The sequence below is a fragment of the Odocoileus virginianus genome, chromosome 20 (genome assembly GCF_023699985.2).
Source record: "Odocoileus virginianus isolate 20LAN1187 ecotype Illinois chromosome 20, Ovbor_1.2, whole genome shotgun sequence".
Lineage (NCBI taxonomy): Eukaryota > Metazoa > Chordata > Mammalia > Artiodactyla > Cervidae > Odocoileus > Odocoileus virginianus.
The window spans coordinates 36276834-36300679 of record NC_069693.1 but is presented as its reverse complement, the minus strand read 5'-3'; the positions used below and the strand labels follow the sequence as shown (position 1 = coordinate 36300679).

Below are 23846 nucleotides of genomic sequence, written 5' to 3'. Positions count from 1 at the left end.
ACTGTGGGCAACACAGGAGCACAATCTGTATTGTGTCAGCCTGCTATCATGGCGTTTTCCTGCTCCAGGCAACTCTGCCATGAGAAAGCTTTTTTCCCCCTGACTTCAAATCACATTCCTTGGTGTTTCTTGAACTGCTCAGGTGTCACTCATTCAGGGTCATATGTAACCAGTTTGCTCCTTTTCACTATGGCCTTTGCCCCAGCTCATCTTCCCTCCTGGTCTTCAAGCTTTCCTCTCAGCCGGTCCTGCCTGAGTAGGGAAAAGGTCTTTTACTTCTCTGAGTCTAGTTTCTTTACCTATAGAGTTAACATAATCGTTGCTATCCTGCAAGGTTTTTGCAGGCATTCAAATAATACCGATAAAAAGCTGAGCATAGGGGCTTCCCTGGTGGTCCAGTGGTTAAGAATCCAGCTTGCAATGCAGGGGATACGGGTTCGATCCCTGTCGGGGAACTAAGACCCCACATGCTGCAGAACAACTAAGCCAGCGTGCCACAGCTAGAGTCCTGATGCTACAACTAAGACCTAAAGCAGCCCAAAGAAAAATGCTGAGCCCAGGTATATGGTTCAAGATAGAAGGCTGAGGACATGCATTTACCTCTCCTTCCTCCTGAAGATCCATGGAAAGAAAAACTCAGAAGACAGCAGGGACTTGGTGTCAGGGAGGATGACTTGGATTAATGAATCCGATTTTAACATTTTTCTGGAATATCAAAAGGGGTCAAATCACATTTATGGGTGGATGGAAGGAGAGAAAGCCACAGCTCTGATCAAGAAGTAGAGATGTCCACGGAGTGCGATGGCTATTTTATTCTGTTTTAGGTGGGAAGTCAAACTGGGAGAGGGGAAGAACAGGGAAGCACAGCAACCAGGATGGTGACTGAAGCTGGAGAGCCACGACATGGCCTCCTTCACTTCTACTTGTTTGGATCTGTCATGTTGCCCCAGACTGACTGTGAGATAGTCTCCAAAGGAATGGAGCAACCAGTCTCCTGCTGCTGCTAAGTCGCTTCAGTCATGTCCAACCCTGTGTGATCCCATAGACGGCAGCCTACCAGGCTCCCCTGTCCCTGGGATTCTCCAGGCAAGAATACTGGAGTGGGTTGCCATTTCCTTCTCCAGTCTAGGAGGGGCCAAACTCGCCAGCAACAAATGAGAGTTCCTGTTGCCCCACATCCTCGCCAGTATTTGGTGTTGTCCATCTTCTGGACTTTGTTCATCCTCATAGGTGTGTAGCAGTATCTCATTGTTGTTTTACATTTCCCTGAAGACATGTGATGTGGAGCATCTTTTCATATGCTTCTTTGGCATCTGTATAGATCTTCTTTGGTGAGGTGTCTGTTAAGGTCTTCAGTTCACTTTTTGTCATTTTGAGGACATAGGATAGGAGGTGGAGGAGTATTTTCTTAGGGACCCTTGTTAGACACAAGAGCTGGTGTTTAGGGTTAATTGATTGGACTGTGCCAAACAAGTACTTGATCGTGAGTGACAGCAGCCCCCATGTATTATTCAATAAATTTGTGTTTTGAGTGTTTGGATATGTAGGCTATTTAGAGCACACGCCCAAGGTGGGGACCTTTTATTCCTGGGTGTGGGGCTGGAGGACCTGCAGCCTTCTCTGCCCCATCCATCTACCATAGGCACGAGCATGAACTCTAAGCCCAGCAGCCCCAAATTCAAGTCCTATTTCTGCTGCATATTAGCCTTGTGACTCTGAGCAAACCACTGAGTCTCCCAAACCTTGGCACCCTCACCCTCATCTGGGCAGAAGGAAAGATGGAGGGTTAGCCTGTAAGTTCATCCCTTTTCTTCCACCCCTGGCTCCATTCCCTTCTGCAGACATCAAAACCCTAGTGCCAGTCCCTATCCTTGAACTCCCCCATTCCTCAGGCCAAGGAGCACACAGACTCCTGGCATGGCCCACCCTCAGGCAGGACCGACTTGGGAAAGAGGCCCACACAGGCCCTGAAGTTGGTCCCTGGTACGCAAAGCCTTGTCTCATTGGGGGAAGTGGGAGAGGGACGGATAGGAGAGATCTGGGTGAATGTGTTTTCATGGACTCTGTCTCCTTACCTGTAGGGAGGGGAGCCCGAGACAGACCCTCTAAGCAGGGCCCTGAATGTCCAGCTCTGAAGTGGTCCTGATGGTGCAGGCTCCATGAGATGACGGTTATAACTGCTTAGCCCAGTGCGTGGTACTTGTTAAGTGTTCAGCAGTCTGTGCTCAATAAATATTAGTTGTTGGTATTATTATTATTATTAAAATGAGACTCTGAGGGCTGATTCTCCCCTCAAGAATGTGGTAGGGATAAATGAGATTGTTCAAATGAAGCATTTGAATGAGATGAGATGGTATCCCTTGGGAGCGCTGAGGCTGAGTGACTGGTCAGCCTGCTTATTGGAGACACAGGGGACCTCTCTGCCCCCTGGAAGGTTTGGTTACCAGGATCGTGTCCTTCCTGAGGGGCCCCAGAGCTCTGCCATCACTGAGAGTGACTTGCCAGGGACCTTCTCAGAGACTCATAAACAGAAGCCTAAGAAAGGCTATAGCCCTGTGAATCCCCATTTAGGGAGCACCTACTGTGATCCTATGCTGTGGGTGTGCCCTGTGAGGGAGGGACACTTTGCAGATGTGGAAACTAAGCCTTAGGAGGTAAGTGACTCATTCAAGCTCATATGGCCGGTGGGGAGTCGGGGGCAGGGGTGGAGTGTCCGACTCCCAAGTCCTTTCCATTGCACTGCGATGCTGCATCTAAAGCTCAATTCATGGGCAGAGGGGGAGCCTTCCCAGGCAGGTCCCAGATAATTTGCAGAGAGGATGACAGTGTGGCCCATGGAAACAGCCAGCATCAGGAAGCACACAGTAAATCCAGCTCCTTGTTTTGCTGGCTGAGCTCAGCCCCACAGGACACCCTTGGAAAAAGTTTCATTCATTCCTGCTTCTGGGTCACCTTGACCTAGGCCAGTGGTGGAGATAGATGCTCTGGCCTCTTGGGTCCTGGTCTTAGGCCCTTGGCAGCATGGACAAACACCCTCCCCAAACGTGAGTTTATCTTCTGCTCTGTTGAGGACAGTGGGATGGGTGAGTGTGAACTCATCCTACTTCCTGTCCCAGGGCTGGCATCAGGGACTTCAGCCTTCACAGCCTTCTATCCTGGAAGCTGTTTTTGCACCTCCACTTGCTCTCAGGACATGGCTTTGGGGTCTGTCAGACCTGGATTCAAATCTCAATTCTACAAAACTAGCCAGGGAGTCTCAGGCAAGTCATTTAACCTCTGTATTCCTTGGTTTCCTCACCTGTAAAGTGGGGTTGATAACAGTACTGACCTCATGGAGTCATGTTGTGATGATTAAATGAAGTAATGCATAGGTGGTGCTGGACTCAGTATTTTAATCTATTATTAGTATTATTAATAGCAAATTAGTAATGTGTTTTAAGTAACAGATCACATGGACGATAGATTCTTTTTTTTTTTAATTTTTTTAAATTGTAAAGTTGCTTTAAAGTGAAGCGTTAGTCTCTGCCATACACCAAAGTGAAGCAGCTATATGCATACATGTACCCCCTCCCTCCTGGACCTGCTCCCACCCCACTCCATCCCACCCCTCTAGGTCATCTCAGAGCACTGAGCTGAGCTCCCTGTGCTAGAGGCAGCTTCCCACTAGCTAGCTATTTTACACACAGTCATGTATACATGTCTGTCCCAATCTCCCAATTCATCCCATCCCACTACTGTCACGGACCATAGATTCTTAATCAGGATCTCCTGGGGGTCCAGAGATGGCTTTGGGGGACTGTGAATTCCCTAATATCATAAGTGAGATTGTCTGAGGTCATACCCAGATATGAGTGTTTTTAGGGAGAATAAGGTTCATTGCTGTTGGTGAATTTTTATGGGTGTTTTTGACCCCTGCTCTAAGGGGTCCCAGGCACGGTGCTAGGCTCAGTCGGTCAGAAAAAGAAGTAGTCACGAATCTTGGATGTCTTGGGCAATGCCACCATGGCGGAGGTGTGTGTGGCGTTTTTGCTTTGTCTCCCATATTTTCTATAACCTTTTTGTTTCATCCAGGTTTTTTTCGTCACCTTATTTTTTGGTTGTTTAAACTTTTAAGTTTTTCATCTACCTGTTTTTCTTTCTTGAATGGAAAAAAGCACTTGGGAGAGAGTTTATAAGAGAAAACACTTGTCAAGTTTCCTGGGGTGGGTGTGTGTGTGTGTTAAAAAACAATCAAAGCTTCTTCCGCACACCCACCCTGTGGAAGGCCATTGTAGGGATTAAATGAGGAGCATGTGTGTGCCCTGCTCAGCATGGGGGCTGGTGCGTTTAAGTGTACAAAGTGGCAGGACTCATTATCATTAAACTTAATTGGATTGTGCTGGTGGAGTGAAAGTTCTGATACATGTGTCAGCAATCTGGAAAGGGGGTGGGGGAGATAGAGCCTCAGTGCTTCTTCACATTGATCTCTGTGAAATGCAAGGACATCATGCAACATTAATGTCAATATCTGCCCAGTCACTGTGTGCTAAGGTGGACCCAGACAACTCAACTGCTAATGCCCTCAATGCTTTGGCCATGGGGATCGATCTTCTTTAGCTCTGCACAGATTTCTTACCTGTTCATTGCTGGTTCAATGCTGAAGTCCCTTAAATAGCTCCATTCACACAAAGCATTTGGGGCCAACACTATTCCACTATTCCAGGAGAGGCTGGCTAAGATTGAGTTTCCCCCAAAGTGGACCCTGTACAAGTAGTTTCTTTGGGTGGGCATCCCAGGAGGGCCTGGCAGGAGAATGGAGAAATGAGACAGAGAAGGAAGAAAGCCAGTGAGGAGGATGTTAAGAAGCAGGTTACCTCTGTGGGCTATTGGAGTTCAGTGCTGCTGAGGACTTCTGTTGGGGGCCAGTATAGAACAGTATAGATTTGTCCCACTGTCATTGTAAAGATGCTGGAGGTATTAATCCACTATCTCCTGCTTGTGATTGGTTGAGGGCTGTTACCAGGGGTGGCCTGACCTGTGCATGCATCATGCAAGCTCATGCTGCAGGAGGAAACCCTCAGGCAGTGTGGCAGGATCTCATGGTTAGCAGCCATCTGCAAAATGGGTCCAAACTGGTGCCTGCCATATCTGCATGGGGCCAGCCCTTTGTGGTCCTCCTGGGTTGGGGTAAAACATTGCTCGGAGCCACCAGACAACCACAAGTGAAAACTTTATTGCTCCAAACACTTTCTGTGAATGTCACCAACACCTGACGTGGACAAATATATAAAAAGCACAACCTATTGTACAATCATTCCAACTCCTCAGCTAAGGCGCTGTACACATGCTTCCCGGGCCTCGTCACCAGCACGGCGGATGCATTTCAAGGGCAGCAGCTGCATTTGTCTGACGCCCCTTTGCAGATGCAGCCCCGAGCACACTTGGCGCAGCCTGGGGGGCAGCAAGGACAGCAGCCTGAAAGGGACAGGATGAACTTGGGGTCATCACCCTTATCTGACCGCTTCCCCCTGCCCCACTTAGCAGGAAGTAGAAAAAGAAAGCATGTCACACACAGACGCTGATTCACATGAGCAAAAAAAACCAGAACAGGAAGTGGTGGGATGTTTAGAGCTGGAAGGGACCTCAGGGGTCACCCAGAGTCCATCAGAGGCCGGGGAGGGTTGGCCTGAGACCACTGAACAGTGGCCGATCCGTAACACCAGGTTGGTACTCTGTCCCCTCCACTACTGGGCTGGCTGGAACCTTCTCCCAGTCCTCTTCCTCTCCAAACCCCTGGAATGGATGCCCCAGGTGGGCTGCAGTCCAGGGGACTCAGCTTTCATTTCAGATCTCTCCCAAATGGGAAAAAGGCACCCAGGAACCCCTCCATCCCACCACAGCTGGAGGGTGGCAGAAACAGACTCTCCTAGCCCCCGGCCAGCAGTGCCCATGGGCCCCAGACTCACTTTTTCGACACGTTTTACAGCTGCAAGTTGTGCATTTGCAGTTGTCTCCACAGGCGCAGGTTCCTCCTGAGAAGAAAGGGCAGAGCCACAAACATGAGTGCCGAGGTGGAGGGGGCACACAGGCTTGCTGCAGACCATCCTGGTGCCGGGGGGTCTGGGGTGCCCTTGGGCAGAGGCTGGACAAGAGTGTGAAGATGCTGCTGAGAATCACCCTAGGGGTGAAGACCATCCAGTCGTTCCCAGTCACAGTGCATGGTCAGAAACTGGGAGGCTGCATCAGCATCCCCAGGGGTACTCGTTAAGATGCATTCTGATTCATAGGTCTGGGTGGGGAAAGGGAGTCAGTATTTTTCAAAAGCAACCCAGATAATCCTGATGTACCATCAGGTTTGAGAACAACTAGGTTAGGCCAATGGGCTTTGCTGGTGGCTCAGACGGTAATGAATCTGCCTGAAACGCAGGAGACCTGGGTTTGATTCCTAGGTTTGGAAGATCCTCTGGAGAAAGGAATGACGACCCACTCCAGTATTCCTGCCTGGAGAATCCCATGGACAGAGGAGCCTGACAGGCTACAGTCTGTGGGGTTGCAGAGAGTTGGACACTACTGAGTGACTAACACTGTCCAGGGTCCTCTGGGGACTGTCAAAGCCCTTAATACCATCCTCACATTTTCAAGATATCAGGCAAGATGAAATCCTAAATGGGTAGGAGGAAGAGCAAAAACTATAAGCAAGCCCAAAGCAAGAGCCACAGCTACTGCTTGTTTCCATATCATAAAACCATCTATATTTTTTTTAAAAAATCACCTTACTTACTGCTTTTGAGTATCAAGATACTGGAAGCTTCTGTAAACTTTTGGGCAGATTTTGGGGACAGACTAGGGAAGCTTGTGAGATTTCTTGATACCATTTCCCAAGGTCACAAAACCCAAGGTGGCTCTGAACCCCAACCTCACTTCTCCTGGCCAACATGCTTCTGTGGAATTAAGCAGTTTTCAGATTCAGGGGTTCACATATGCTTCTAATAACTCCCCTGACATCTGCAAAAGCTTCATGATTTTATCACTTTCACAGCCACCCTGGAAGGTGTGCAGCTGGGAATGAGTAACCCTAGTTTTCAGATGAAGAAAATGAGGCTTGGAAATAAGTATCAGGAGTGGATGGAGGCAGTGAACCAAAAGCAGATTGCTCTGGGCCAGACTCTTTCCCTTCTGCCCCGGTGGCTGCCCTCAGAGGCTTGCCCCTAGGTCCCCTCATGGTCATTCCTAAGCCAGGTTATTAATTCTAGTAAATCAAGCTGGTATCCAGCGGAGAGCGGGTGCTTCCCCAGAGGTGGCCAGTCTGAGACAAGCCCCATTGGTGCCTCTAATTGGAAGAAGAGAAGCATTGATCCCAGTCCTGCAGCCTCTCTGTAGGGAACTGGTGAAAGGTCGCAGAATCCCAAGGTAGGCATCCTTACTCACCAGACATGCAGGTGCATTCCCCGGAGTCCATGGTCCAAGCAACCGAGAGGCTCCGGTGTGGTCACAGCTGGGGAAGGGAGGCTGATGAGCAGTCGCCAGAGGCTCCTTATTTATAGCCATGTGGGTGTAGACCTGGGCTCACCCCACCTCTCCCTGGGGCCAGACGCCCTGCACACGGCCCAGCCATGGGCTGGGGGTTGGCAGAGGAGAAGGTGAGCCGTACAGTCATTTAGGCAGCTTTTCCCAAGGAGCGCGGGTGGCTGTACCTGCCCACCTGCCAAGGTGTCAGGGAGCCAGACTCAAATGGCAGTCACATACGGAGCCACCTATGTCTCTTCTCCAAGTCCTTCACGTGCTATTACTTGCTATTTCTCTTTTAAAATTTTATGTACTTTTAGTTTTGGCTGCGCTGGGTCTTCGTTGCTGTGAACTTTCTCTAACTGCAGAAAGCAGGGGCTCCTCATCGAGGTGGGTTCTCTTGTTGGCAGAACACAGGCTCAACGGCTGTAGAACCCAGGCTTATTAGCCCCACGGCATGTGGAATCTTCCTGCATCTGGGATCAAACCCATGTCTTCTGCATTGGCAGGCAGATTCTATACCATGGGACCACCGGAGAAGTCCATTACCTGCTGTTTCTGCTCCCTCTTTCACAGGGGCTGTTCCTACCGTGGCCCAGGTCTCATTCTCTGCCCTCCTGGTTGGCTGTAGAAGCCCTTACCGTGGGAAGGTGGGTGCCTCTATCTGGACCCTGGCTTTAGAAGGTCCCACTCAAGACCTCTTCCCCCTTACTCACCGCCCCCCACCAGAGTCATGAGCAAGTGCCCACCCAGAGCCTATAACCTCTCTTTCTAGACTGCACCTGGACCACCCTGGATTCTAGAATTTTCTATCATCCCAAGCCTGCTTCCTTCTAAGAACTTGCTCAGTTCTCCTCCCCAGACTTCCACAGGCAGATTTGCAGGCAGTGTGTGTCCCTGGAGCCTGGGGGTGGCCAAGGGTGGCTGTTTGCTGGGGTTACAGGCAGAGTTTGAATGTGTGGGCTGGGTGCCCGCAGGGGTGTGGAGGGAAGGAGCTGGGGTGGGAAGAGAAGGGAGGTGGGCCATAGATTGGGGGTGGGGGCCACAGGGCAGAACTCCTGGCACCCCTGCCTCCTAGGTTGTGATGAAGCTCTTTGTTAAGGTTGGGGAATCAAATGTATTTTATGTATTTGATGTATACCTTTCAAATGTTTTCACCTGGTAGTGTGTGGACCCCCACTTATATTCTTGTGCTGCCCCACTAAACATTAGAAGGGACCCAGGACTAGCCTCCTCTGGTCTTGCCCCCTCCTCTCATACTGAAAGTCCAAAAAGCCATTCTGGCCACAACCAGGGAAGGTAGCTCCTCCTACTTGTAGGTTAGTGGGGTCTCCATTTCTCATCCACAAGGATTGCTGGGGCCACAGTCTGACCCATGGAGCCGTGATTGAGCTGAGAGCTAGTGAGCAGCCCCATGGTCATCAGGGCACTGGGGAGGGGTAGGCAGGGGCCACATTGCCGTGATCCCCAGATGGCCCCTGCCCAAAAGGAGTTCACAGCCCCTAGCAGGGAATCCAGGCCCATTCATTCATTCAACACCTTCCAAGGGCCAGCACTGTTTGGACACTGTGGAGCCAAGGGGTGAGTAAAAACAGAGCTAATGGCGTAGAAGGTCAGGAGGGCATCTCATCCCAGGAAACCCATGACCGGGCAGGGCTGCTCTCAGAGTCCAGAGGCTGGATCTGTCTTCTCATGCCTGCATTTCCTGCTCAGTCCCCACCCATCTCTTCGCAGGTCCAGCTTCTCCCCCTGCCTCCCACTCTTGGGTGTCCCCTGTAGCAGATACGAATGCCTTAGAGGGTCTGGTCCAAAAAAGAAAGGATTTCCCTTCCCCCTATCTAAGCCACCTCTCCTCTCTGCTCACTCTTTGAGCCAGGAGTTGCTTCTTCCTTGGATGACTGACACTGCAGTGTTGCTTAAGGCCCTAGCTAAATGATAGTATCAAAATCCAATCACCAAGCATGATGCTGTTTCCCAGTTTCTGGGCTGTGTGGACTGAAACGACTATGTATCATCGGGCAGGGGAGTCCCTGTTGACTGCGCCTAGGTTGTCGTATTCCTGTTACACAGAGTCCCCTAGGCCCTGGGGACGCACATCCAGGGGCCCCTCTGCCCTTTGGGCCATCTTCTGGGTCTCAGCTCCTGATCTCTGCAGGGCAGCAGGAAAGCAAGAACACACACCACCCCTGGAACATGGCATGACTGGCGGGCATAACTTAAATCTGCACCTAGAAAATAGATACAACTCACTCTCCATTCCCACAGCGGTGGAACCTGAGGCTGCTGAAGGTGGAATGTAACTCACCAACTCCCACGGATCCACAAGACTTCACCATCTATGGATTTGGTACCCACTGCGACACTGAGGGATGCCTGTATTTCTTCAGAGATGTGATCTTTAGCCTTCTCAGGGGATTCCAGAGGCCCTTTGAAAGTCTGATGAAAGTTCTAGCCAGAACATGCACGTGTGCTCAGTCGCTTCAGACGTGTCCCAGTCTTTGCAACCCTGTGGACCGTAGCCCACCAGGTTCCTCTCTCCATGGAACTCTCCAGGCAAGAACACTGGAGTTGGTAGCCATGCCCTCCTCCAGGGAGTCTTACCAACTCAGGGATCGAACCCGTATCTCACATCTCCTGCATTGGCGGGTGGGTTCTTTACCACTAGTGCCACCTGGGAAGCCCCCAGTCACAAATTTCACAAATCAGCACAAATTTCAGCCCCCTAAAAATGCACAAATACATTTTCCCTCGCAAGTTCAAAGGATTTGTAGATCTCCTGAATCCCATTGCAGGGCTTCCTCCCCCACCCCCCAGGGATCCTGAGGTAAGAACTTCTCTGTAAAGAAGCAGACCTGCCCAAGTAGCCCTTCTGTGGCCACCACTGAGCCCTAAATAACTCCTCCTCCACTGTTGGCCTCTCCATATGAATGGGCAAGTTGTTTTCTCAGAACAAGGTAATCGATTTTTCCACAGGAGAAGCTAACGCGCCACCTGTTAGCCTAAAATGACTGGGTCATCATCTTCTCCTCCTCCCATGAAAGTCAAAGCTGTGTGTACTCAGACACGCAGTCGTTTCTGACTCTTTGGGACCCCATGGACCATAGCCTGCCAGGCTCTTCTGTCCATGTGATTCTCCAGGCAAGAATACTGGAGTGGGTTGCCACTTCCTCCTCCAGGGGATCTTCCCCACCCAGGGATTGAACTTGCATTTCCTACATCTCCTGCATTGGCAGGTGGGTTCTTTACCACTAACACCACTTGAGAGGTCCTAGCTAGGCACCTGCTATCCTGCACCAGCAGTTTCTGCCAGAAGTTCTGGGACTCATGGACTGGGAATGAAGGGTGAGCCTTGGTACTGATGGTTGACGAAGGTGCTGCGCACACCCCTCTTGGGTCACCATGCTTTCCCATACAGGACCCCTCTGGACATGGGCATCTCCCCAGGGGCAGTCTGGAGCTACCTACAGATTTTATTACATTGGTTTATAAACTGACCTCTCTCTAGACCACAGGCTCCTCACGAACAGAGGCTGTGCTTATGCATCTCGGTGTCTGTGTGGCCAGGTACACGGAGTGTTGCCCATGCAGTGGGTGTTTGATAAATATTTATGAGCTGCTGATGAGTAAATGACTCAATTCATAGAGTTACGTGTGGGCTGTCTTCTCTGGCTCTTGTTGTATAGACTTAAAGGGCCTCGTCGCTCACTGAGAGTGGGCAGGAGCTTGAGATCTGGAGTCATGCTCCCTAGGCCCTGATCCTGGTTCTCTTTCTTTGCTGTATGATTTTTTAAAAAATAATTTGTATATATTTATTTTATTTTTTGGCTGTGCTGGGTCTTCGTTGCTTTGCGCGGGCTTTTGCTAGTTGCAGTGAGTGAGGGTTACCCTTCGTTGTGGTGTGCCAGCCTCTCATTGTGGTAGCTTCTCTTTTTGTGGAGCACAGGCTCAGAAGTTGTGGTGAACAGGTTTTGTTGCTCCTCGGTATGTGGGATCTTCCCAGACCAGGGATCGAACCGGTATCCCTTTGCATCGGCTGACAAATTCTTATCCACCGTGCCACCAGGGAAGTCCTGCTGCATGATCTGGGGCAAGTTGCCTAACCTCTCTGAGCTCCAGTTCCCTCATCGGCAAAAGTGTAACTCATGAAAATGATAACCCCATGGCACTCTCATTGCGAGACCGAAATGAGGAAGTGTATATTCAGCCCTTAATTCAGAATCTGACGCAAGTATTATCATTATTTCACTATTACTATTATTCTTATCTGTGTCTGTTACAGCTGGTTCAGCTGCTCACCCATTCATTTCAGGCTCTGTGGGGTGCGTTCATCAGCAGACAATATTGTGGAGAGTTTTAGTCTCTGCATTCCCAACTTTTAAGCTCAGCCTAATTCCTTTTGGATCTCAGGGCATGGGGACCATGGCGCATTATCTTTTTTTTTTCTGACTTCCCTGGCAGCAGTTTGTATCTGTTTGGAGTCCGAGTTGACCTTCCACCCACAAGGCTGTCTTATCGAGTATTTCTGGCTTCCTCTATAGGACTAGACATAAGGCATGGGTGGACAGGGCCCCCAGGGGCCCCGAGCTTGAATCGAGATGGTCAGCACTGGGAGAACCCTGAGAAGTCACGGGCCAGCTTCTTACCCCATTGGGAAATCAGAGGCCCAGAGTGACAGGGTCAACCTTGGTCACCTAGCTTAGGCTGGTGGCGGGGGGGATTTGAACATGGCTCCCTAACTCACTACCAACACCCACTCTCAAGGTCTGAGGCACGCATGACAGAAGTGTTCAGCAGTTTGGGACCTTGTGGTTTTCTATACTTTTTATTAATTTTATTATAAAAGTTCAAGCACACTAAAAACTACAAAGAATAGTACTACAAACATCCGTGTGTCTACCACCCAGAATTAACAGATGTCAACATTGTCATATTTGCTTCAGCTCTTTTATTTGTAAGACATTAAAAATGAACAGGATTGTGGCTTTAAATACCACCTCTTGCTGGTGACACCCCACTCACATCCCCAGCCGGGGCCTCTCTTCTGAACTGCAGGCTCGTATTTTCGGCTGCTCCTCGACATCTGCACGTAGCCGTCAAATAGCATCTCTAGCTCCCCAGGGAGCTTTTGCTGCCTGCCTCACCTCCAACCAGAGCAGTGTCTTGTCTGCCTCCATCACTTCCACCTGGTTTGAGCCACCATCACCTCCTAAGAAGATTCAGCACTCATTTCTTGACTGGCTTTCTTGCATCTGACTTAGGCTCTTTCTACCACATTTTCTTTATTATGAGAATGCTGCTGGGGAATGCCCTGGTTGTCCAGTGGTTAGGACTCTGTGCTTTCCCTGTTCAAGGCCTGGGCTTGATACCTGGTCAGGAGCTAAGATCCCGCAAGTCATGTGGTAGAGCCAAAATAAATAAAAATAAAATATTTCTTTTAAAAAAAAAAGTGCTGTTATGGGAATTCCCTGGTGGTCCAGTTGTTAAAAATCTGCACTCCCAATGCAGGGGGCATAGATTCAATTTCTGGTTAGGGAACTAAGATTCTGCATGCTGCACAGAGTGGGCTAAAATTTTTTTAAAAATTAAAATGCTGCAAGGAACATCTCCACTCATATCATGTACATGAGTATACAAGCCTCACTCATCCCTAGAAGGAGAATGGCTAGGTTATAAGGGGCAACTGCTCTGCAAAGATCTTAATTTGCTCTCTTTCTAACAATTTCTGAGACTCACAGTCTCTCTACCTCCTCCTTCAGTACTTCCTATATTTAGACTTTGAAATGTTTGCCTATCTGATAAGTGTGATGTGTAATGATACTTCCCTGAGGTATAATTTGCATGTCTCTGCCTCCCGACTTCACTGTTCGTTAACATCCAGAAAGGAAGCCCTGGTCTGGTGGCCCTCACACTGACTGCATGGCTCATTAGTCTGTCATACTCTAGCAAGAGAGAGCATGGTGGGCTCCTGACATTCACGCACGGATTCAATTCTGGCTCCTCCACCTGCTTGCCATACAACCTCAGGCAAGTTCCCTTGTCTCCGGGAACCTCCACTATAAAATGGAGATAACTGGGTCTACTCATGGAACTGTGGTGAGGATTAAGAGAAAATGAAGATTAGGCATTTAATGCACCATGTGCTTGAAGAGTGGTAGGTATTGTTAAGATTTCATGCTTATGGGACTTCCCTGGTGGACCAGTGGCTGATGTTCCACGCTCCCAATACAGAGGGCCTGGATTTGATTCCTGGTCAGGGAACTAGATCCCACATGCTACAACTGAGACCCAGGGCAGTCAAATAAAAAAAAAATTTTTTTAAAGAAATAATTGTTTAAAAAAGATTTCATGTTTACAGTGGAGTGATATATTGATAGGCAGCTTGAATCAGAGTCAGATATGCCTGGAGTTCGGCCTCAATGCTTTGGTAAGGCCTGCCACCTTTCTGAACATGAGGCTGGCATCTTTAGGAGGGAGATAGAGCAGGACAGGAGATTCTAGGGTAGACAGATCAAAGGAGAAGTAGGAAGCCATGGAAAATATAAGGGGCCAGCATCTTTGTTACAGAAGATGGAGATGGAGCAGAGGGGTGAACCCCCGTTCAGAGCCCCACATCCTGGCAGGTTGGGCTTTGGGGTGGGAGGCTGGTTGAGTACCCCCTACCCCCCGGCGCTGATTACCCCTCCCCTGCTGGGGTCACGAGATGCCTTCCTCCCTGTGATCCGAGCTCTGAAGACTGTGCTGAGGGCATTTTTAAAGATCTCAGCAGCAGAAGAGATTCTATAGATTTTGACAAACTCGAAGGTGCTTCCCATTTCCTTTATGTTTTTTCCAAAGATTTGTTCCATCACCTAAGGTAAAAATGTGTGTTATGTGTGAGAGAAAGGGAAAGAGACAGACACCCTGAGCAAGGTGTATATACAAGGGTGGCTGGGGCTATCTTCTCTCAGGATAGTTCTGAGAAATGCTCTTCCCACAACCAACACTCACACTCTTACACACTCTTCTGCTTTTCTGGCCCCATTTGCACTCATGGAACCTCAGTACATAACCCTACAGCCCATGGGGGAGCCAGCCTGGGAGGAGGTGGGTCCCAGCGCTGTGGACTGTAAAAAAGCAGGCCACCGCTAATTAAGAGCTAGCTTGCTGGGTGCCCAACCACCTGCGCCCTGGGCAGGCGTCACAGACTCTCCAGGGCCGGCGGCTGCTGCTTAATTACATAGGACTCCAGCCCCACGGCTGTAATTCAGTACCCACTGGGCAAGTGAAACCATCTGCTTTTGCACACGGCCCCAAGGGAGGATGAGTAAAGCCAAAGCCGACAATTACTCACACTCACGGCCCCCAGCAGTGCAGCAGCTGGTCCAGGTTGGCTGGCCTTTGGAGAGGGCACAGGAGGCTCTCCTCTGTCCATCCTTCCTTATTTCATCCTCTCCATCCCCCCTCCCTCCCTTCCTTCCCTCAATCAGTTATTCAGCAAACATATTCAGGGCCTACGATGTGCTCAGCTTAGGGTTCGCCCTCTGGATAGAGTCACTGAGCCAGACACAGGGCCTGATCTTCGCGAACTTGCTTTCCAAGAGGGGCAGGGAGCGTGTTGGTAGCTGTCAGCAAGGCAGGAAGCAAGCAGGGTTTCTGTGAGGACGCACCAGTGCAGGGTGGCACTGGGATGACCCCGGGAGGGAGTACTTCCCTAAACGATGCTCCGAGGTGCCTCCCTTGCCTCATCCTGTCTCAGCCCTTCATTTCTCCCCATCTAGGTGACCGCTGGGTCCCTCATGGAATGCTGGGGCTGGATTCGAGGTGTTCGCATGGGAGGCTCAGAACCCTAGGGCTTCATGGAGGTGTCTGGCAGTGGCTGCTACAGATGGGATTCTAGGTCCCTTCCCTGTCTCCCCCTCTCCTGTTTAAACAGGGCAGCTCTTCTTTTTAAAATTCATTTTATCTTGTATATCCCAGCCCCCCCCCGCCCCCCGCTACCCCCGCCATCCCTCTTATAATGATTTTACCTGGGGGCTGGGGGAGGCAGTTGCTATAGCTAGAACCATTTGGATCACTGGTGACACCAGCTCTGCCTTCCAGGTTAATGGCCTTGCCCCAGGCAACAGTGGGGCCTTCCAAATATGCCCCTGGAATCCCAATTAGATCTCAGGCCCAATGCGCTTTCTTGTTTTCTTCTTTTTCAAAACATTTATTTATTCTTTAAAATAGCAGTAATAAATCCACTACATGTGAATCTAAATAGCACGTCAAAATTTTTATATTATAGTTAATTAACAATGTTGTGTTAGTTGCAAGTGTATGGCAAACTGACTCAGTTATACATATATCCATTCTGTATCAAATTCTTTTCTCATATAGGTTATTGCAGAATATTGAGTAGAGTTCCCTGTGCTTACTAGCACGTCCTTATTGATTATTTATTTTATATATAGTAGTGCTTCAGTCGTGTCCTACTCTGTGTGATCCTATGGACTGTAGCCGGCCAAGGTTCCTCTGTCCATGGGGATTCTCCAAGGCAAGAATGCTGGAGTGGGTTGCCATGCCCTCCTCCAGGGGTCCAAGGAATCTTCTGGACCCAGGGGTCGAACTTGCATCTCTTACATCTCCTGCATTGGCAGACGGGTTCTCTACTGCTGAGCCACCAGAGAAACCCATATATATAGCAGTCTGTATGTGTTAATACCAATCTCCTAATTTATCCCTCCCCCCACCCAACATTTCCCCTTTGGTAAGCATAAGTTTATTTTCAAAGCCTGGGAGTCTGTTTCTGTTTTAAAAATAAGTTGATTAGTATCATCATTTTTTTAGATTCCACATATAGATCATATATTTATTTTTCTGACTTATTTCACTTAGTATGATAATCTCTAGGTGCATCCATATTATTGCAAATGGCATTATTTCATTCTTCATAACTGAGTAATATTCCATTATGATGTATATCACATCTTTATTCCTCTATTGATGGACATTTAGATTGCTACCATGTCTTAGCTATTATAAAAAGCGCTGTCGTGAACATTGGGCTGTGTATATCTTTTTGAATTATGGTTTTCCTTGGATACATGCCCAGGAGTGGAATTGCTAGATCATATGGTAGTTCTATTTTTAATTTTCTAGGGAACCTCCATACTGTTCTCCATAGTGTTGTTTTCTCTTTTTAAAATTATTCTTAAAATTTGAAATGATTTCAGAAACGGATAACAGAAAATTAAATACAGAACCTTCCAATGTTATCAGATATTAACATTAAGTTCTGTTCACTTTAATTTTCAAAGGAACAAAATAATCAGAGTAGAAACTGCCTGTGTAAACTTTCCATATCTCATTCTTCCTCCACCACCAAACCCGGGAACCAAACTCATGAAGTGTTTATCATGTCCATGCATGTTTTTCTTCTTTTACGACATATGTACATATCTATAAAAATTACATACCCTTGTTTTACAGGTTTATAAACCTTCTATAAAATGGCATCATTCTCTATGTAGCCTTTTACAATTTTTTTTTTTTACTTTTTTGGCTCAGCATTTTGAGATTTATGGTTTAACTGCTTTATATTATTCTATTATATGACTACTTCACAATTTGTCCAGTTGATGGGCTTTTATATGTTTCTGTCTACTTTGTCATTGTTATAAACACTGCTGTGGTAAATATCCACACATATGTGTTTCTGCATGTGAAATGAGCCAGGGTTTCTCTAGGGGGTGTACCTTGGAGGGGACTTGCAGGATTGAAGGGGACAGCCTTGTTCTGCTTTACTAGATCTTTCCAAATTGCTCACCACAGGGGTTTACAATCCCATGACCAGTGTACTCAGGTGCCCAGTTCTCCATGGCTTTGTTAATACTCGGTGCTGCCAGACTTCATTTTTGCCAGTCTGACAGATGTGAAGTGGCATTTCCTTGGCTGCTGATTTGCAGTTCCCTAATTACTACCGAGGCTGAGCATACTATCATAAGACTCTCCGGTCTCCTCTACGTGGCCCGCTCTTCTTCCTCAAATGCTGCGTTCCACAATCATTCGGTAGGACAGAGTGCTGAGCCATCCTGCTTTGGGATCGGTCTACATATTATTTCCTTAGACATGTGGCAAGTCTGTGTCTTTCCACATTTCTGGTTTTTTAATTTCCCCGTTCAGGAGGCTCATGGTGACTTTGGTTGATGAGGAAGATGAACATCCTGATGTATCCCCAGGAAGGACAGTCTCAAGGTTGGCGGCAGTGGGGGGAGCTGACACAGCTGTATCTGCCGCCTTCTGCAGGCCCACTGGGGACCCCTCGACAAAACTCATATCAGGCGCCTGCACTTTATCCTCTTACTTTAGAAACCCTTCCTTCTGGCTGAAACTGATTTCTAGCAAGGCATTCTAGATTTGCTCTATAATGGTTCTCGAGAAGAGGAGGAAGTAGAATTCCTGGAATGAAGGTCATTCTAGAATGCGGGATCTGTAAGGGCAATCGCGTGGGCCAGACTTTGTCTCAATCCCAGCCCCATTTACAGATTGGGAGTCTGAGGTCCCAGAGGGGAAGTGCCCTGGCCACCATCTCATCCACAGTGCAGATCAGCTGGGCCAGATGAAGAACTGAGGAGGGAAACTTCCCAGGGCCTTTGACATCTCTTAGGTGTCTGTGGAGTGAGGCCATTTGCAGAACCTCCTGCTTGGGGTAAGCAACTTCTGAGGGCCCCCACAGTGCTCCCTGCCTCACCCAAGGGTGCAAAGAAGGGTCATTGTGTGATTGGCAAGGTGAGGCACCAGGGAAGAGGCCGCTGGTGAGCGTCACAGGCCAGCGTGGCCAGATGGCGAAATTATCAAGGCTGCCTCTTCTCCCACTCTCCGCCTCTCCTGCTTTCCTTTCTCTCCATCTCTTCTTCTGGTTTCCTTTCTTCTTCCTCCTCCTCCCTTCTCCTCCTCTTCTCTCACTCCCCCTTTGTCCTCTCACATCTCACCCTTCCTCTTGCTTCTGTTTTTCTCTCTTAGTGCAAGAAGCCAGGAAGTCAGGGCAACTGAGTGTCTCTAAACTCACTCACTGGGACTGCTCACTCACAGGGTCACTTCCCAGCCCTGGGCCACAGGTCACCTGAAGCAACGAGGAGGTGGTCATTGCTAGATGACTACTAGGACCTCTCTTAGCTCTGCTCTAGGTGTGTGTAAAGAGATAGCTTTTTTTGTTGGCCGTGCCACGTGGCATGTGGGATCTTAGTTCCTTGACCAGGGATCGAACCTGCGTCCCTTGCATTGGAAGCTCGGAGTGGTAACCACTGGACTGCCAGAGAAGTCCTGAGACAGTTTCCTGTCTCAGAAGATCCCTGTTTCTTAAATTTCTAGAGGGGAAGCCCCCTCTGCCAACACCCACCGCCCAACCCCACCCAAAGCAGTTTGTATCTACAGCTTTGGGATCAAAGTCATTTTTTGGAGAAATTTAAGCAATTGTTAATTGTCTACAGGAACTTGTCTACTAGCTGTGCTTTCCCCCCAAAGATGTGGGAGGGAATTTAGCAGCCCAGGCCCTGCAGCCCCAGTAGCATGTTCTTCCTACAGAAGCCTCGCCAGATCAACATTTTCTCCAGTTTCAAAAATCCTTCAGGGCTAGGGACTTCTGTTTGAACAGGCCCCTCGGGTAGAGGAACCAAGGCTCAATCCACAGAGCCCTGCCCCACCTAGCAGGGATTTCACTAACTCAGAACCATGGTATACTAGGTATTAACTTTGTTGATTTCTCCAGGATAAGTACATAGTTCTCTGAAAATAATCAGATCCTCTCCAATTAAAGTTAGGGAGAAAAAACAAAGACCACAGTTTGAAGGTTGTATAGTGGAGAGCAATTATCCACTGCAGTCATTTCCTGCATGGTAAAGGGGTTGATGATAGAGCCTGTCATCTCCCTCCAGACCTGCGGGGCTACTAGTGTCTCTGTGAAATCTGGGTCTGGGAAACCCAGCGTGAGAACCAGGAGCGTTGGCCACGACAACCCAGCTGGGCAGGAACACCTGGGTGTGCTAGAATGCTGGGCCAGATACAGGTCTGAGTGAGCCTCAGATGGACATAGATTTAGGCTGCCACTGCTTTGACTCCATCTCCATCTTTCTCTGTCTGGTCTTGGGCAAGCCGTTTGACCTCAGTTTCCCTGCCAATAAAATGGGGATAATCATCCACTCTTCTAAGGGTGCCTCTTAAGAATAATTGGCCAGTTTCTGCAGGGCACTTTGAAGAAAATTGCTGTGAAGATGTTCTGCTCGCCTGGAATTTTCCATGCTGCCCATATCCAACAGTCGAGGATGGCCATTGTTCTGATTTTGGCAGTTGCAGCTGTTACCATTTTCCCCAGTTCAGTCGGAAGAGGGGGAGGGGCCGTGATCACAGCCTGGGCCTGCCTGGACTATTAAAGCCACAACTCTGCCTTTGATGCCTGCCTGCAATGCTTGTTAATTTTAATAGGAAACCAACAGAGACGAGAAGGTTCTGCCTGGCAGGAGAAAAGAGGTCGAGACTGAAGAGGATTAGTGCCAGTTCAGTTTGGATCTTGTTTGGCTTTGAAGTCCTTGGCCCCAGTGCTGGAGTGACAGGACAACTCCTAGATGTCAGCAGGGTGGGAGGCAGGGGGCTGGGGTAGTTTGGACCTGAGGCCCTTCAGGTCCTAGCCTAGCCAAGAGCGGATGGCCCCTGTCCCAACTGGGGAGTCACTGGAGGATCTCCCAAGCTGGTGAATTTCTGGGGAAACCTCAAACAGGGGTCTCCAACTACCTTGACTTCAGGGGCAAGTCAAGGTAAGACTTTGATCTTAATGCATAAGAGCAAAGTAAACTGATTATAGTAATAGACCGCGGTGATGGTGGTTATTGTTCAATTGCTAAGTCATGTCCGACTCTCTGCAACCCCATGAACTGCAGCACACCAAGCTTCCCTGTTCTTCACTATCTCCTGGAGTTTGATCAAACTCATATTCACTCAGTCAGCCAACCAACCATCTCATCCTCTGTCGTCCCCTTCTCCTCCTGCCCTCAATCTTTCCCAGCATCAGGGTCTTTTCCAATGAGTCAGTCAGTTCTTTGCATCAGGTGTCCACAGTATTGGAGCTTCAGCATCAGTCCTTCCAATGAATATTCAGGGTTGATTTCCTTTAGGATTGACTGGTTTGATCTCCTTGCAGTCCAAGGGACTCTCAAGAGTCTTCTCTGACTGCGGCTAGTTGTCTAAGCTCCAGTCTGGGATTTGGGAATGAGGGTCAAATTTTGCTATCTTTTCTGATTCTGCAGGAGAATGGGAAACTGGATGTTGTGTATGTGTGTGAATATTCTAATTTTTAAACAGTGATCAAAGTTGTTTCTTTATTATATTAGAATACTCTCCTCATGAACAAACATATGCATAGGCCAGAGAAGCCTATTGGGTCCTATTTTGTGACCTCTGTCTTAGAATTCTAAACCTTTAGGAGTGCATAGTCCTTTAAAATTCACTAAGACCTTTGCTTACCATTTTCTAGAGATTTCAGACCAGTTGCCGGTTGAGGGTATCAGAATTACAGAGAGACAATTTTTATTAATAAAAAAAACAAGTATTTAGGGATTCTGATGCAATGGGCTTGGAATGGGATCTGGGGAGGGTCTCCTATTATTTTTTTTTTTTTAACTCTTCAGATGTTCAGTTGGGCAGCCAGGTTTGGGAAATGGTGACCTCATCAGTTCTCAGTGATTAAAATTTTTCAGTCATAAACACTTTTGAGAAGTTGAAGAAAGTTATGAACATTTTCCTGGGTGGGGGAAGATGCTCATCCAGAAAAAAATTTGCACACAGTGTCAGGCAGTCTGACTACCTCTCTCTGAAGGCCATTGGAGACCACCCAGTGAAGAACGATGGCAGTACTTACTGCTGGAATCTCACCTACAAGCGCCATGAAAATAGCCTCTGGGGCCTTACTTGTACTCCTCCAGTGATGGGGAGCTCATTACCTTTGGAGAAAGCCTCCCCCCTTTTTGCAAGCATTAGTTTTCAGCAAAGTCCTTCTTGTGGTGAGCAGAACACAGTCACCTCTTCTCACAAGCAGCTTTCTCCAGCACCCCTAGCTTTCACCTGCAAATCCCACATTTGTGCTCTAGCTCATCTTTCTGGTTTTACTGGGGTCTAAAGGGAAGAACTGTAGCAGGAGACCAGGAGAAGCTGAAGGGGTGGGGGGGTTGGCCAAGGATGAGGATCACTTCCTCTTGGGATTTGAGAATTCAGGAGCAGATAATTGACCAGATCCTGGTGAATCCTGTTCCTGCCACCTCATCCCTTTGTCCTCTTTTGAGACCTCACTCCATGAATCAAGCATTAGATGCCAAAGCCTTCATGGTCACCGTCTTCTCCCTGTGGCTATCTCTCTAGGAGAGGCTGACCCCCAAGCCTGGAAGATGAACTTTTTCAATGTGAGTCAGGTATAGCTTGGAGATACTAGAAGCATCAAATAAAGGGTTATTTGAATTCATTTAGCCCAGCTCTCTTGCTTTTTTTTTTTTTTGGCCACACCGTGTGGCTTGAGAGATCTTAGTTCCCCGACCAGGAGCTAAACCTGAGCCCTTGGCAATGAAAGCCCAGAGCCCAAACCACTGGACCACCAGGGAATTCCCCCAGCGCTTTTGCTTTGATCAGCATCTGGTGGGCACTTGCAGGAGAGGGATGCTGTTGTGACATCCATGTCATCACTTTCCTCCAGAACTGGCTGAACATTGATCACACATTTGTAAAACGTCCCTCGGCCCAGCCTCAGCTCTGTCACCATCATAATGTCCTTCTGAGCAAAGCAGCTTGGGGAGTGTGTGTGGCTTTTTTTTTTTTTTTTTTGCCTTAAACTCTTTTAAAGGGGGAGCCTCTCCTTCTAATAGTTGAGGTTGGGTGTCCATCATTCCTTCCTCTGCATCTACTCTGGGATTTTATAGATTTAATTCAAGTCTCCTTTTCTCCATCTAGAAGAAGGCTCACTTTGAAGCTCTGTCATCTCATCATCCCTTTGATCACCTTAGTCATCATTTACTTGCCTGACAAATGTATCCAGGTTTTGAATGCAAATGCCCCTAAGTGCTCTCACTCACCTCTCATCCCAGAGCTTCTGGAACAAGGGAACATATGGGCATGATCAACATGGGCTTGAGTGAATCCCATGGAGAGGCTGGGAAAATGATATCCTCTTACTAACCCTGCAGGTAAACAGGGAAGATTGGCCCCTGAATGGACGCCCCCAAGCCTGGCAGAATCTCACTCATGCATTCCACCGTTCATTCATACCACAAAATTTTACCAATTTCCTAAGATGGGCCAGGTTCTGGGCTGCATACTGCAAATGCTGCAATCTGCAATACCAAGCAATCTTTGCCCTCCCTGGATCTCTATTTTAATAGGGGAGACAGAGACAAATAAACAAGCACACACATGAAAAATTGTAAGTTGTGATCTGTGATATGAGAGATAAGTACAGGTATATAACCCAATTCAGACCCTTGTGGAGGGAAATGTGTTCCAGGCAGAGAGAATAGCATGTGCAAAGGCCCTGTGGCTGGAAGAGCTGACTTTTTTGAAAAACCCAGAGGAGTCCAGGGCAACTAGCAGCTAGCGACTAAAGAGAAGGAGATACTTCAAGAATTGTGATTCAGATGTATACAGGGTTGAGCAGGTTTCATGGTTGAGAGAAATGAGCCAAATGGGAGACAAGAAGGAGTAGTGGAGACTGTGGCAAGTTGGTGAAAAGGAGGCAGTCGTGAGACTTTACCCTGACAATCCAGTGGTTAGGACTCCAGGCTTCACTGCAGGGGGTTTTGGCTCAGTGCCTGGTTGGTGAACTAAGATCCCATATGCTGAGTGGTGTGGCAAAAAAAAAAAGTTTTTAATTAACAATTTTTAATTTAAAAAAAAAAAAGGCAGTCACTGCTTAGCTCCAGCCAGCCTTGCACATGTGAAAAAGAAATCTTGGCCAGTATTGCCAGACCTTTGTTTTTTGAAGAGAACTCTCAATTCTAGACTTCTATTTAAAAATCTTTTTTTAAAAAACAAAACATTGAGATCTTCACAACACGTTTGAAGACTGAATTTGTCCTCCCTGGTGCTGCCTCTCGGAGGCCCCGGAGCTGAGTAAATCCACAGGAGAGATTTAAGGAATGGTGGAGTTTACCTACAATTGTAGAGTTTACCTCACCCTGGGAGGTAAACTGAGGCTCCAAGTCCTCTCCGATTCCAATTCTTGCTCCACCCCGTGGTTTCCTGAGGAATGGGCAGACTTTTAGGCTGATTTCTTTTTTACCTTCAGGCAGGCTTTTAACTGGAAGACTCAGTTTCTCTAATTAGCAAATGGGAGGGTTGAGGCCAAGCTTGATGGCTCCCTGGGGCTC

At 48.2% G+C, this 23846-nt stretch overlaps 1 protein-coding gene across 1 annotated transcript; it reads right to left on the bottom strand.

Moving 5' to 3' along the window:
• Positions 1-5194: 5194 nt before the first annotated feature.
• MT4 (metallothionein 4) lies at positions 5195-7479 on the bottom strand. The gene is made up of 3 exons (XM_020900516.2): positions 7408-7479; positions 5946-6011; positions 5195-5454 (listed from the first exon to the last, which is right to left on the bottom strand). The coding sequence occupies exons 1-3, from the start codon at positions 7436-7438 to the stop codon at positions 5363-5365; spliced, it is 189 nt and encodes a 62-aa protein (XP_020756175.1). The 5' UTR covers positions 7439-7479; the 3' UTR covers positions 5195-5362.
• Between the last annotated feature and the right edge of the window lie 16367 nt (positions 7480-23846).